Source organism: Dermacentor silvarum, chromosome 2 (genome assembly GCF_013339745.2).
Source record: "Dermacentor silvarum isolate Dsil-2018 chromosome 2, BIME_Dsil_1.4, whole genome shotgun sequence".
Taxonomy (NCBI): Eukaryota; Metazoa; Arthropoda; class Arachnida; order Ixodida; family Ixodidae; genus Dermacentor; species Dermacentor silvarum.
In genome coordinates, this window is record NC_051155.1 from 182,456,058 (window position 1) to 182,470,738 (window position 14,681).

Here is a 14,681-nt window from a genome sequence, read left to right on the forward strand (position 1 = left end):
TATACTATTCCTAAAATCGGATATCTTGTCGGGTTTGGAAGTTAACCAAAGATCAGTAGGCTGGTTGGCTTTGGGAGCCCATGGTAATACCACAAATGAGGCAGTGCAGGGTGACATGGGTTGGGCCTCTTTCGAAATCAGAGAAGCACAGAGCAAAATTAGTTTTGAAGAAAGGCTCAGGAACATGGAGGAAAATAAATGGGCGGCTAAAGTGCACAAGTATCTGTACATGAAAAGCGTGGACACAGAATGGAGGAAGAGGTCAAGGAAGTTGGCAACAAAATACAGAATAATCGACACTGTAAATAGACAACCAGGAGTCATCAGGAAGAAAGTGAGAGAAATAGAGACCGTGAATTGGATGCAAAGAATGAAAACAAAAAGGACAATGAATATTTACAATAATGAGAAGAAAGAAATTAGAAGGCAAAATCTGTACGATAACACTAAGAGCAGTGCCTTGCTATTTGAGGCTCGAGCCGGTTGCCTAAGGACCAAAACATACCGGAGCAAATATTCGGAACTAGATGAGACATGTGTATGCTGCAGTAAAGATCCAGAGACCACTCAGCATATCCTAATGAAATGCGACGGGATCCACCCAGCGACAACCGTAGGTAACGTGCGATTCCCAGAAGCGCTTGGGTTTAAAGTGGAAGGAAACATCAACAGATCAGCCGTAGAAATAAGCAAGAGAGGATTTGAGTACTGGTGGAAAAAAAGCAGGGAAAATATGGATACAACCTGATCTCTTAAAATCATAGGTAGCAGGTACAAGGTAAATTTTTGAAAAAAAAAAAGAAAGGAATAATGAGAGGTATACAAAAATGCTAGATAAAGAACATGGATAGTATACCTGATTAAATCAAGCTGGCTAGGTGTCTATTTGTCGCCGCCCAGTTTCAAAGGGTATACCAATAAATCAATCATCATCACCTCGAGGCCAGCGCCTGGGCATCGAGGGATACTAGTTAGCAGCGCAATACTCGCGTCATCTCTCGTACTATTCTGCAACCACACCGACAGCCGCCGCCGGCGTAAAGCAACGCGGCGAAGCCGGATTACAGGAGAAGGCAGTCATGCGGGGAAAACAACATCAGGGGACGCGCATCGCCACAAGGCACCGTTGAAATCAAGAGAGATGAGTGAAGCGTGTAGCTTCTGACCGTTAATTTTACAGTGTTTTACAGACCGGGTATGATCGAGGCGAGGGGCGCACTCTTCCTACTTGTAAAACCAATTATTTTAGGATGGAATAAATTGCTATAATGTAGCAAATATCTAAGGGAATTTAAAAGTCGTTCTAAAATTTTTCCAGGAGTTTAATTAATTAGGTAAGGCCGGTATGATGAGAATGAATTGAGTGGTTGGTTAGGTTTTGGTACAAAAATAACGCTACCGTTTTAAGCGTTTAAACAAGAATTAAATATGAAAAAGAAAAATGTCGGTTGCTTATGAAAAAAATTGGATGAGCTTCAACTCTTGTAAACCAAAATTATCACGAGCGAAATGTCTGTTTGGCTTGGTTTTGCAAAGACTATGCACACAGTGTTTCATTAATGTACGCTTCCGCGTTTGGTAAGCTTCGCTATAACGTGCTAATCTGGCCTCTCTTTGCTCCTGTGTTTCAGCAGCCAACTTTGCCTTTGCTTGAGATTCCGCAGCCTATCGTCTAGCTTTATCTACTGGATGATTGGATTCAGCCTGTCCCTTGCGCTGAAGCGCACGCACAGACGGCCCAGCTGGCGCGCCATTCATGGCGAGATTGAGCGACCAAGCGCTGGCGAAGCAGCCGTTAAACCTTCGCCTAGTCACGTGGTACCGCAGCGGGGAGGCTCCGAGTGAGCGCAGCTGCGACGCCTCTCCGCAGTGGATCACGTGACTTGACGTCGCACCTGCCATACTTGCGCTCCTGTGGCTCGCGCTCCTGCTGCTCAAGGTCATTGCGACGGGATGAACGAACTTGCGAGACATGGCGCAGTAGAGTTTTCGCTCTAATAAAATTTTCAACATGGGAAGAGTGAGCCCGTGCCGACCCGGAGCTGAACAGGTGTTACGCAAGGTTGTTTGATTTCTCCAATGGTGAAAAGCACATGGTTAGTCGGATTGGAGTAAGACCTTAATTGCCCAACCCGAGCGTAATAATCATCGTCAGTGGTTCTACAGAAATTTGTGTGGTTACAACTTAGCGGAGTGTAAAGGTTGTGAAACCACCATCCAGAAGGGGAATGGTGGAAGCTGTTGTGTGGCGTGCTGTTTTCCAGATGAAATTTGTTATGGAAGGACGAATGCATTTCATTGTCTTAATGAAGTTCAAAGCCGCTTGGAGGCCGATGTTTTAACAAGATCAATGTGCACTTTATAAGGGAAAAGCGTCGTAGTATTGAGAATTGTGAAGGTCCTCGAGTTAAGTTTCTGTTGTTTTTCGTAAAGGCCTGCGCACTGGCCTGACACCTTTAAATCAAAACGCCAAATTTAACCACCAGGTATTGCTCCCGCCTGGTTGCGGGACAAGTGGTCGTGATTTCGCGATCTTGTCTAATCTATTACAGCCACCCTGCTCACATGAACCTGAGCACAGATGACGTGGCGCTGTGCACAACTTCCCTGGGCCACGTGTACGCGCTATTCGATGTCGTCTGCAAGGCCATCGTCCAGGGAGCCTCGGCTGCCTTTGTTGAGAGCGCCGACGATGTGCTCGAGGCGCTCCACGCACACAAGGTATATATATACACGGAACGCCGAGCATGACCTACAATTCGCTGACCGTGTGCACTAATGAGGCACGCCGTACTGGGGGGTTCCGGGTTAATTTTGACCACCTTGCGTTCTTTAACGTGCTCCCATTGCATGGTACACAAGCTATTTTTTTTTAATTTTTTAATGCGAAAGCATTATATGACTCATGAAGCGGAAAATCCGGAGGCGTGGCCGGAGATGGTACAAAATGTCACGTGGTCACAGAGACAGGCGTGCTCCGCGCGTCGCTGCCAGTCGATGCGTTCTGTGCGTCGGTGAGTTCTGTCGTGCGCTCCGATGGGCGAACAAGCCACGTGGTCACATGCAGAGACAGATCGCACCTGTGGCCGGTCTATATATTGCGCGTCGCGTCGCTGCCAGTCGGTGCTGTGACTTCAGCGAGTTCTGTCGTGCCTTCGACTTCTCAGCTAGTCAGTAGGTGCGCCCGGCTCCTTTGGACGTCCAGGCGAGTACGCGAACTAGGCCGTCACAATGCTTTCGCTTTCATCCACGTAGGGATACCTAAGTGACCTTCAATTCTTTTTTAATTTCTCCCTTATCAAAATGCGGAATTTGATCCCACACCCTCGGGCGTAACAGCGCAACGTGAAAGCGACTATACGCCGCCACGGTATCTCTGGAAACAAAACACATAACGAATCGGCTTTATGTACGTATAGCCAACTATACTACCGCTACAGATGTGCTGGTTAACGGCTCTGTTATCTACGGAATTACGCAATAAAACAACAAGAGCTACATAAATATCCTCACTGAAAGAAATATACGCCTTCAAGCGCATCATTCCTTTAAAATTTCACAGGGTCGTCCTTAGTCATCCCTCTTAATTCGCTTACTCATTCTCTTAATTCGCTTAGTCATCCCTTCGCCAGAATTACCGGCAAAGGTGGTGGGTTCGACTCTCACCAAAGGTATTGGGTTCGACTCCGATGAATGGTCGTGGATTCGACTCGCACCAAAGGTCCTGGGTTAGAGTGCCTTAACTCTATTTTAACTACCTGTGCCTCAATTAACTTTGCCTTCATTAACAGATCCCCCTTAATTCGCTTAGTCCTCTCTTGATTCGCTTACTCATCCCTTTAATTCGCTTAGTCATCCCTCTTAGGTTCGACTCTCACAAATGGTCGTGGTTTAACTCCCACCAATGGTCGAGGATTCATAGCCTTTTTGTACCTTTCGTGTCGCCGACGCGTTTTCGCTCAAGGTCGACTGACTAATGAGACATTGAAGGCTTTCGCTTTAACGAATGGCCTTCTAGAAATGTCCGGCTATTCGCTTACATGGAGAATCATCGTCAATGGCTACGGCACAATTTTGTTTTCTCCCGACACTTAGTGTTATTATCCCTTATATTCGACCGGAAAGGCTATATTCGATAATTTAAGATAATTTCGAATCGTGAATTCTCAAATCAAATAGAAAATTATAGTCGATTTATATTTATAACTTAATATTTGCACACCCATTATTGATCTTAATATTATTTCAAGTGCACTTAAGGAACAAATGAAGTATCTTCTGTGACGTTATATTTTGCCGCTTTAGCAACTGTTTGGCTGCTCTATGTTCTCAACAGGTCACAGCCTTGAGCACAACGCCCTACACGGCACGATGCATACTGGAAAATGACAAGCGCAAGAATTACGACCTCAGCTCCCTCAAGTACGTCACGTCTGCGACCTCATGCATTAACGAGGAAGTGGCCAAGGCGTTATTCCAGGAGCTAAGTATCAAGTCGTTCATACAGTGTAAGTGCTTCTAAAATTTGCCAAGTCCTAACAAACCCGTCACACCTTATATGCTACCAACAGCTGAATTCTAGCACCATTTCGCTTTATCACTTATATATTATAATTTGTGGGTTCTCAAACGTGCTCTTTGGACAAAGAAACGACAACACAGTAGCGCAAACACTCAAAATGGCATTTATTGCACCTTCCATCCACTAATGCCTGCTAGCCGAACTACTAGCCATAGAACATGTTGATGGGCGCGCGACAAATCAAGGAAGTCCGACTCACCGCGACCGGATAGCCAGCGAATATGTTCGCTCCCATGCTGGACACCAACGCCCTAATTGTTCGCGTGTTTGGTCACGCGAACGGTGGCGCGTTCGAACGATCCTGTTCCTCCATTCCAGTGTCCTGCTCCTAAGCCTTACGCAGGACAGCCCCGTCAACGGTGGCGAGTGCGCGAAAAGGTCCGTGCAGCTCGCCGACCCCAAGCTAAAGAGGAAGAGCCTATTCCCTTTCGCGCCCCAGTAACCCCTCCGTTAGATGGCGTTAGCAGCGTAACAATCACGCCATGTCTCGTAATATGCTGCAACCACACCAACCACCGCCACCGCTTAGCTACGCGGAGAAGCCGGATTACAGGAGACGCGATCAGCCATACGGGGAAACAACATCAGGAGACACTTGAGAATCGCGCATCGCCACAAAATACGATAGCCTTTCTTTGCATACCCACGCCCACTTTACAGAATCTGCCTAGTTATCTGCCCTCGAAGGTGTACCAACGTAAAATAAGAAAACAAGAATCTCGTCGTTAGTTTGGTTCGAACCGGGAATCCAATGGTTGCGATACGAGCACTCTACCAGTACTTAACCACTGTATTACACTCCCTCTCTCCTTAAACACTGTATTACCACTTAACCACTGTATTACAAGCAGCAGGCATTTGCGACGTCACAGAATCGCAGCCTAATTTCCAGCAAAGTCGGGCAGTTGCATTTAAAATTTAAGTTGCCTGTAATCAAACCACACACTTTGAAGGAACACGAAAGAGAAATACTAAATCACTTTACACTGATAAAGTATTATTTAAATCTCTACTTTAGTCAATTTTCGCGGTAGTATATTGAATAGCTGATAAGAAAATGAAAGCCAAGCTTCCGTTTCTTGAATTTCGCCTCGAAGCCTCAGCGCCGGTGCGTCAGTTTGACGTAAGCTCGTTTACGTAAGCCATTTTGGCGCAGTGCCACTAAAATCACAGTACCATCAAGCCACCAAAATTAAATGGTGGCTTAACCCCCCCCCCCCCCCCCGCCTTACCTGGTGACAAGCAATACATGCACGCATACATACCTCCCCACCATCACAAACACACACAAAATCAGTCCATATAATCTGTGGGAGTCCCCCTCCCCACTCCCCCTCCGAGCATATATAGAGATACTGTAAGCACTGGACACCGGGGAAACCTACGACACGCCTCGTAAGCGCATAAATAACGGGAGAGAAAAAAAAAAAAACGAGTATTCAGTAATTATTTGCAACGCTCACAATTCAGTCAGAAACAAAAATAACAGTAGAAACTTTATTGCAATTGAAAATATTTTAAGGAGGGGTAGTCAGAAACAAACTTTCTCCACGCGTCAGACCTATAACATATGGCCTCCATGTCAACCGAATGTCAACTCGGTGTGACGTAGAATTATCTCAGGTCACTGGGAAACGGGAATGGATAACGGTCGTATAAGGCTTTCAAGCACATTTGCTTAAGGATTGTTTTTTTTTTATTTATCTGCAATTCATTCATACTCATTTAACTTTGCACGCACGTCAGCCTAAGTGTTCCCCTAATTTTTGCCAAATTTATTCTCGGTGGCAACCATTTTTCTCCTAGGACAGCGGACTAAATTCTGCGCCGTTCGTAATAAAACACTTATAACACTGCCGAGCGCTTTTGCATATGTAATTTACTGCAAAGACCTTAATTAACCCCAACACTATAAAGATTGCCTGCATGCACTCTAACCTGACCTATATTTTTGCCAAGTATAAGCGAACTGCCTCGTTTAGTTATCCTAGAACATCGGAACAATCTACGACACGCCTCGTATTTCGCTTGAAGAGAGGAGAAAAACGAGCATAGATAACATTTATTATTATTATTATTATTATTATTATTATTATTATTATTATTATTATTATTATTATTATTATTATTATTATTATTATTATTATTTTAAAATTCTAAACAGCGTCAATTAAGCTAGGAAAGTTAGTTTGAATTCTTATTTACCACTAGCGCATCATCCTGCTCGTCCATTGTTTTTGTTTTTTCCAGTTTCTTGCGTTAATATTAAACATCAGATATGTGAGGTTCATAACCTTGTGCGATGTGGTTCACGCGGCAGATTGGTCCCACTAACTCGCTGATCAACCTCTTTCTTTATTCTTGACGCAACTGTATAGTGTACGGTCAGTCGGAGATCCCGTTCGTCACAGCGGGCCTTTACAATGCACCATGCCGTTTCAAGTCCATAGGCCGCTTGGGCATGGGAGTCGAAGCAATGGTAAGTTTTAGAACATTTTCGCTCAAAACAGGGAAAGTGTAACTGATAGCGGGCATTAATCAGGCTAGACTCATCTCTATCTTTGTTTACACATAAAGAAAGAAAGAGTTGTGTTAGCAGAAAAAAATTGCAGCTAAAGGGCAGGTTTCTTTTTTACTGATGTATGTCGCCCTCAAACCATCGCCCCGATGTGCGACCACATATAGATTCCGTGACCTTATCGCTGACACTGGTTGTGTTACAGAGAGAAAAGAAACTCTACAAAAGTATTCGCGTTGATTTCTCTTTTATGTGCGAACACCCGGTAATACTGTTTTTTTTTTTTTTTTTTGCAATAACAGATAGTTGACTATACAGCCCGAGCCATGCCCGTTTCATTCAATAATCGTTTTCTGGCATATACCATTTCTGGCATCGCCAAAAGTGACAGATTTAAGGGCTTAATATGCCAGTCTCTCTCTCTCTCTCTCTCTCTCTCTCTCTATATATCTATATATATATATATATATATATATATATATATATATATATATATACTTAAGCCAAGATTCTTTATTGGAGTTCTCTTACTGTCCCTAATCCCTTCGCATCTGTGTAAAGTAGCAAACCGGACGACCGTCTGGTTAACCTCCCTGCTTTTCCTTGTCTTTCTCTCTCTCTAACAAATCCGGCCAGCGTCAAGCACAATCAACATTTGTGTATTTTCTTAAAAGTAGTTCGCAGCGAACGTTACGGATGACAAACTTAAAACGTATTCAGATTAAAAGCGGGAGAAGTTTGGTTTGTTGGTTGAGTAAGATTAAGAAAAAAAAATCGTATACATTTTATTGGTACTGTTGATGTGCTGTTTTTCTCGGAGTGTTCAGATCCTTTACAAATCGAGAATTATAGGGAATAAAAGTTATGTTGGCCAAAAAATAATTGAATCAGCCCAGTCCGTACCCACGTAGCATCATAGACAACAGGGATTTCGGGGTTAAAGCGTTTCTCTTTAAAAATTAATAAGTGCAGAAATTGTGACTTTGGAATGAAGAACGTGAAATGAAAACCAGCGAAAACAGCCTTCCCACATAGGCTGAGTAAAATCCACTGTCTCATTGACGCGTCGGTCATCGGTCATGTCACGCCAATGATCTTCTGCCAAGTGACAGCGTATGTTTCTGCCTCGTGTGAAATTGGGACTGTTAGGCGTGTGCGAATATTCCAAAAGTTCGAGTATTATCGAATGTTATATTTTAATATTCGTATTCGATTCGAAAAATAGATTATCGACAATTTTCGAATATATCGGTTGGATACGAATATTCAAATCAAATCGAATACATTGCTGACTGCGCGGGAGCAAACACGGTTCTTAGCATTTGTTTACATCTAATCTAAAAATATTGCGGTGACCTCGTGCTGACTTTTGCAATGATTTCGGGCTGCTAGCGAAATTTCGCTTGTAAAGCACACTTAGCCGCTAGACGTCTAAACTTTGCGGGAAAGCCAGTTTCTCAATAGCAAGGGGCACGGGTTTGCGGACAGCGAGGGTGGCTATTTTTTTTTTTATTGCGATAGCAATTATATGGACACTCAAAAGCAGATTTCTGCCGTCGGCGTCGCCGTCGCCGTCGCCGTCGCCGTCGCTGTCGCCGTCGCCGTCGCCGTGAGGTTCCGTATGACGTCATTTGGAGATGAAATCGTCGCCGCGCGCCGAACGCTGTATGTGCGAGTGAAAGGGCGTGAGGGGCGCGTCTTTCACGGGGAGTGAACGCGCGGCGGAGAACAAACGCGCGTTCTGCGCCGTGCTCGCTTAAGGGCTGCAGAAGTAGGCGTCTCTTTCCTCCTTTACAATCACCATATATGTAGAGCAAACGCGCCTTCTTCAGACGCGCGAGAGGCCGTGGGGGAGGGGAGGGGGAGGGAAGGGAGGCGACGTTTAGCTGCGGCACCAAGTGCCTATTTATATCAGAGGCTCCAGCAACAGTCACCAACGCCGCACGCATTTTGAGCTAACGCGGGCAAAACGCCGATGGCGTCGACAACAGTTCTGCGTGTTGTTGCTACCAAAGCCGCTCACCTTACTTCGTATGATATTGCTGTGTTGCTATCGCATTCATTGCTTCGCCCTTAGGGCGAAACTGTGACATTTTTTTCAGCACCACTCTTAATTCTGAGCTAATTGCTTGACAGAAAGTGCGATGAGGGACGAGTGGCACACGGTCACAAGCCTCCGAGTGTTTTGATGCGGTAAAATAAGGCACAGGCTGGCGAGGACAGCTAGTGGGAATTACTAAATTTTCCAAGTTAACATGAGCCAAATACACAATGTTTTAGTATAACGTACGGCTTATTAGTCCAGTTTTTTTAACATTTACAATGTAATTTAAATGTTCCAGCATAACAAATTAGCCCAACTTGCTAAAAAATTTTGAGGACGCTTAAGCTTCGCCTTTAAGAGCGAAGCTTAAGCTCTGCCTGAGGACACGGTTTCTAAAACATCTAATTCAGCCTTTTACAGTGAACTGGTTGACATGTGATCAGTTCGTGTGTTTTGATGTTATTCTTTTTCTCGCGTTTGCTCGCCTACTATATATATTTATGAGAGTGTATATGTACGTATGTATGTTTATATATTTACATGTGCACATGTATGCGTATATGTGTATATATTGTGTGTATGTGTACATATAGTCCTTTTCTTTCTTTTTCGTTTTTTGTTTTGGAGATAGTTATGCTGCCTGTACTGTATTATTCGTCACCGTGTTCTTTTTGTTATATAACCTTAATTACCACTGTGTTGCATTTGTATTATTCCCCCCCCCCCCCCACTGTAATGCACTCTGAGCGAATGTGGGAATGTATAATAAATAAATAAATAAATAAATAAATAAATAAATAAATAAATAAATAAATAAATAAATAAGAGTGGAACGCGATAGCATTCAAAAAAGTTGTCGCACTTTCACCTGAAAGGCGAAGCATCAATTGCGATAGCAAACTTGTAGAGAGCTATACAGAGTAAGGATAGTAGTTTTATCAGCTGTACAAACTTGGACATGCAGCAGCACCGGCAACACGCAGAACTCTTGCCGACGCCGTCGGCGTTTTGCCCGCGTTCGCACAAAATGCGTGCGGCGTTGGTGACTGTTGCCGAGCCTCTGAAATAAATAGGCACTTGGTGCCGCAGCTAAACGTCGCATCCCTTCCCTCCCCTTGCCCCCCCCCCCCCCCCCAAAGGCCTTTCGCGCGTCGGAAGAAGGCGCGTTTGCTCTACATATATGGTGATTGTAAAGGAGGAAAGAGACGCCTACTTCAGCAGCCCTTAAGGGAGCACGGCGCTGAACGCGCGTTTGTTCTCCGCCGTGCGTTCACTCCCCGTGAAAGCGCGCGTCCCTCGCTCCCTTTCACTCGCACATACAGCGTTCGGCGTGCGGCGACGATTTCATTTCCATTGACGTCATACGGAACCTCACGGCGACGGCGACGGCAGAAATCTGCTTTGGAGTGTCCATATAATTGCTATCGCAATAAAATGCCTGGATGCTTGTCAGGCTTCCCGGCAACTGCAGCTTTCTTTTTTTCTCCACCTTCGCCTCTGCGCGCCACTACCGTTTTTACGCTGCCGAGGAGGCGAGCGCCATCTGGATGGGGTTTTCGTAAGTAACACACCAGAGCGCGCCGCTGTTGTTATGGTAGACATGATGGAAAAGGTGGTTGTGTTTTAGTTTCCTGGTAACAGAATTATGTTTTCTTGTACATTCAAATTACAATCCGACGCTATCATGTCTTTAGGCTGTAGTTAAGTCGAACTTTACAATTTTTCTGACGGATTTTAGTTTGAGAAATTCTTTTTTTTTTTTTTCATTATAACGCCTTGCGCCACGCGGAGAGCCTGTGTGATCGGGGTGATTCGGGATGAATTTCTCGACCACGGACGCCTATGCTTACGCAGACGTCGGCGCCGACACCGACGCCGCATTTTCTGCGACACGGGGCCCTTAACGCTATCGCGTTAAAATGCCTGTGCATATCATTATTCGATATTCGAAGTTAAGTATTCATATTCGATTCGTAGTCGCAAATTTTGATATTCGCACACCTCTAGTAAGACTCACCTTTGGAACAAGAGCATTTCTCAGCGCCGCAACCAGAAGGCGCAAACAATTCATTAATGGGCATAAAAGATAGGAGGATTGTTATCCGCTTACTATTAGTTTAATTCTGAATGCGTGCACACTTATGCAAGTAAGTACATGCGCATACAGATAAGCATATAATGACAAATTGTCCTGATTCTTTAACTGCGGCTTTCGCTTCCTGTGTAGTGCAGTGCTCCCTATGCAGTCCATAAATGCAGTGGTGCAAAAATGGGTGCACCACTATATCTGGGTCACTTTCATACGTGAGCACTGTCGTAGCCAATTGTTACCACTTCGAGAAATATGAAAGGGAACACCTAATTTGTCCGATCAAGGGGTCGTAGTGGTTAAACAAACATTCGCCGCGTTCCCCTTATCGTGGGAGTGACATCATCGAATTCTTGCACGAAAGTTGGCTGGGTTGGAGAATTTGTAGAGAATTTCGTCGTTCGCTTTTCATCCGCCACCATCTTTGTCCTCATCATCATTTCTTTCTCTTTATGATTTTACTCCCCTTTTCCTTAGCCACTGCTGGGTATCCCTTAGCTAATGCTGAGTAACAGGTCAGAACTTAGATTTAAGCTGACCTCTTATCTTTGATATCAGATTAACTGTCTGTCCCTCTTCCCCGCATAAATGTCTTCAGATGGAGTAAATGTTAAAAAAAGTCGCAGTTTCGCCCGAAAGGCGAGTATCGATTGCGATAGCAAATTAGTAGAGAGCTATAAGAAGCAAGGATAGTAGTTTATGGGCCGTATAAAGTTGTAAACATTCGCTTACTAAGCGAATAGACAAGCACGGTGTCACGCGCGCACAGGTAAACATAAACTCATCTCGCTCGATGACCCGGAAACTCGCTGTGAAAACGCCGCAGTGAGAAAGCAGCGGGCAAATTGACCTTCGCGATGTCTCTCGTCTTGCTTAAACGCGAAATAAACGTCGAAAGACCAGCGCATACGAAGCTACCGGCACTCGGCGCATGCACTTTGTCCCCATCGCAGGTCGCTTTCAAGATACGGCGCCCGCACGGCCGCGCTGCGAGCAGCAGCCGACGGAGCAGTACGCACCCCCACTATCCCTCTCCGTGCCCTCTCCGTCACCGTCGCCTCACCCGCGTGCGTCGCGTGCGAAAGAACACAACGCGCTTCCGGCCTGGCTTCTTCCCTCGCGTGCGCTACATTGAGCCGCGATTGCCGGCTCAACCTCGTACGATTTCACTCTCGCACACAGCGTAGGGCGCGCGGCGACGATTTTATCGCCGTAGGAGTTTGTACGGAACCTCACGGCGACGATGACGCCGGCGGCAAAAACGCGCTTGGAGTGTCCATGTAATTGCTATCGCAATAAAAAGATTTTGCTCATCCCTCTCACATTGCTTGCGACTGTGCGGCCTCACGACGTGGGCTAAGCCAAGAGCGTGCGCATTTCTCATTGCAAGAACTGCACGTGTGCAATGTCTTCACGGTGTAACATCCCCACCGGTTCTGCTTCTCGTGCAGGTGAGGGACGTCGAGACAGGAAAGCCCATCGGCCCATGGGAACAAGGCGAGCTCGTGGTTCGAAGTCCCGGCCTGATGCGCGGGTATTGGGGAATGCTGCATGAGTCCGTCACCGACAGCGAAGGCTGGTACAGAACAGGTACTCTAATCGTGTTTTGTGTTAAGGCTACGGGGAAGACGGCGCAACAAAGAAAATCACTCCAATTTGCAGCATGGATGGATTAGCACAAGGGTGGAGCTTTTAGCCAAAAGTAGATTGTGCGACCGAGCGTATTTTCTAACCGGAATTTTTATTTTACGCAGCAGGTATTTATCGTTACGTCCTACGAGGACTTCCTCTGAAACATGAAACAGAACTGACGTCTCTGTCTCCACACTTTCGACTCCTTAGAGAATGTGTAAAAGAAGAAAAAAAAAAATGTCGCAGTTTCGCCCTAAAGAGCAGCATTGATAGCGATAGCAAAGAATTAGACAATTATATGAAATGATATTCGCAGTTGCAGCGGCCATAAAAATTGCAGAAAAATTCCCTTGCTAACTTAACAAGCATGATCTCATACGCGCACATAGAAATATATTAACAGATCTCGCTTGACGACCGCGAACCTTCGCTGTTGCAAAGCCGGCGTGATGAGGAGTCCCGGCACTTGGGAGCCAACGCTTCGCGCCAATCGGAAAGCCAATCGGAAAGAAGGAATGTTGACGTTCGAGATAGCACGCGGGCTAGCCGATCAGCTCGACGGAGCTCAATTTGCTGCCCACACGACCCACACGGCTCAACTGACTGCACATTCTGTTCACCCCCAGGCACCAGAAGACCTCAAAGTGCACAAAGTAGTGCAGTTTGAGGTCTTCGGCGTGGCTCCGCGTTCGATATTTCGAATGTGCTGGTGAACGCGCGTTCTACATACCCGTGCACCAGCCCTATACATTTGCATGGAATGTTCAGGGGGATTTTACAGCTAGTCGATATACATAATAATTCGTTATATGTGGGTTTGATATATCTGGGTTCGACTGTTTATGTACCAATGGTTGCGGTGGTCATCATCAGCCTATTCTAATGACACTTCAGGACAAAGGCCTACCAAGGAACTCCTAATCATTCGCGTCTCTTTAATACTAATTTCATTCTTGCTCTGTTGATGAGTGCGTCCTCAATTTTTCCGTCATTCTAACTTCTAATATCACCTACTCTCCTCTTATTGATCAATTTTGACAGTTCAACTAATTGCTACATCATTTATGGTGTTCGACACTTTCATGATTTGACGTGTGTGCATTAGAGTCTTTGTTGCTCACAAAAGCTTGCCAGTTTTCCGTCTATTCTTGTCTACGTTTATAACTGCCGACATTTATTTTGGTTTTAGCAATCATATCAGTTAAAGTATTATTCATTATCTATACGCTGTCCTCTTCCTGAATTTAATTGAGTTCTGGGGCTCTACGTGAGAACCAAAGCCACGATTTGTTTGTGAGGCACGCCGTAGTAGGGGACTCAGGATTAATCTTGACCACCAGGGGATCTTTAACGCGCCCCCAGTGCACGGGAGGAGGAGGAAATAACTTTATTGAGTCCTGAGGAACCCCTCCCCACCCACTCTTTGTTTAGTGGTCGGCAGGGGTCGCGGGCCGCAACCACGTTGGGACGGGAAGCCCGTGAGCCTCCGCCCTTTCGTGAGCCCTCTGGACAGCCCGGAGCTGGGTCTGGTGGTCGTCGCTTTGCAGGGCGTCCTCCCAGTCTTCTTGGAACATGGTGCATGGTGCAACATGGAGCATTTCCAGAGCATGTGCGCTAGCGAGCAGTATGATTCGCCACAATCCGGACATTGCGGCTCTACCTCTGGTGAATAAAGGCTCAGTCTGCCTCTCGAGGGGAACGACTCTGTCTGAAGCATTCTGAATATCGATGACTGTGGTCTATTGATGGGCGTTTTTTTTTTTTGCATTTCGCCCACATCGAAATGCGGCCGCCGCGGCCGAGATTTGCTTAGCAG

General features: G+C 45.6%; 2 protein-coding genes across 4 annotated transcripts in view; one reads left to right on the top strand and one right to left on the bottom strand.

The window, feature by feature from the left end:
- Positions 1 to 14,681, top strand: part of LOC119442243 (uncharacterized) — a 110,810-nt gene that overhangs the window by 94,591 nt on the left and 1,538 nt on the right. For all 3 annotated transcript variants that reach the window (XM_049661999.1, XM_037707045.2, XM_037707044.2), the window contains exons 5-8: positions 2,553 to 2,721; positions 4,337 to 4,508; positions 6,961 to 7,061; positions 12,685 to 12,823. In XM_049661999.1, the coding sequence (XP_049517956.1) occupies positions 2,553 to 2,721; positions 4,337 to 4,508; positions 6,961 to 7,061; positions 12,685 to 12,823 (581 nt within the window). The remainder of the gene's footprint in view (positions 1 to 2,552; positions 2,722 to 4,336; positions 4,509 to 6,960; positions 7,062 to 12,684; positions 12,824 to 14,681) is intronic.
- The window catches only part of LOC119442244 (blastula protease 10), a 61,741-nt gene that overhangs the window by 31,074 nt on the left and 15,986 nt on the right, over positions 1 to 14,681 (bottom strand). The gene's annotated exons all lie outside the window — the stretch shown is intronic.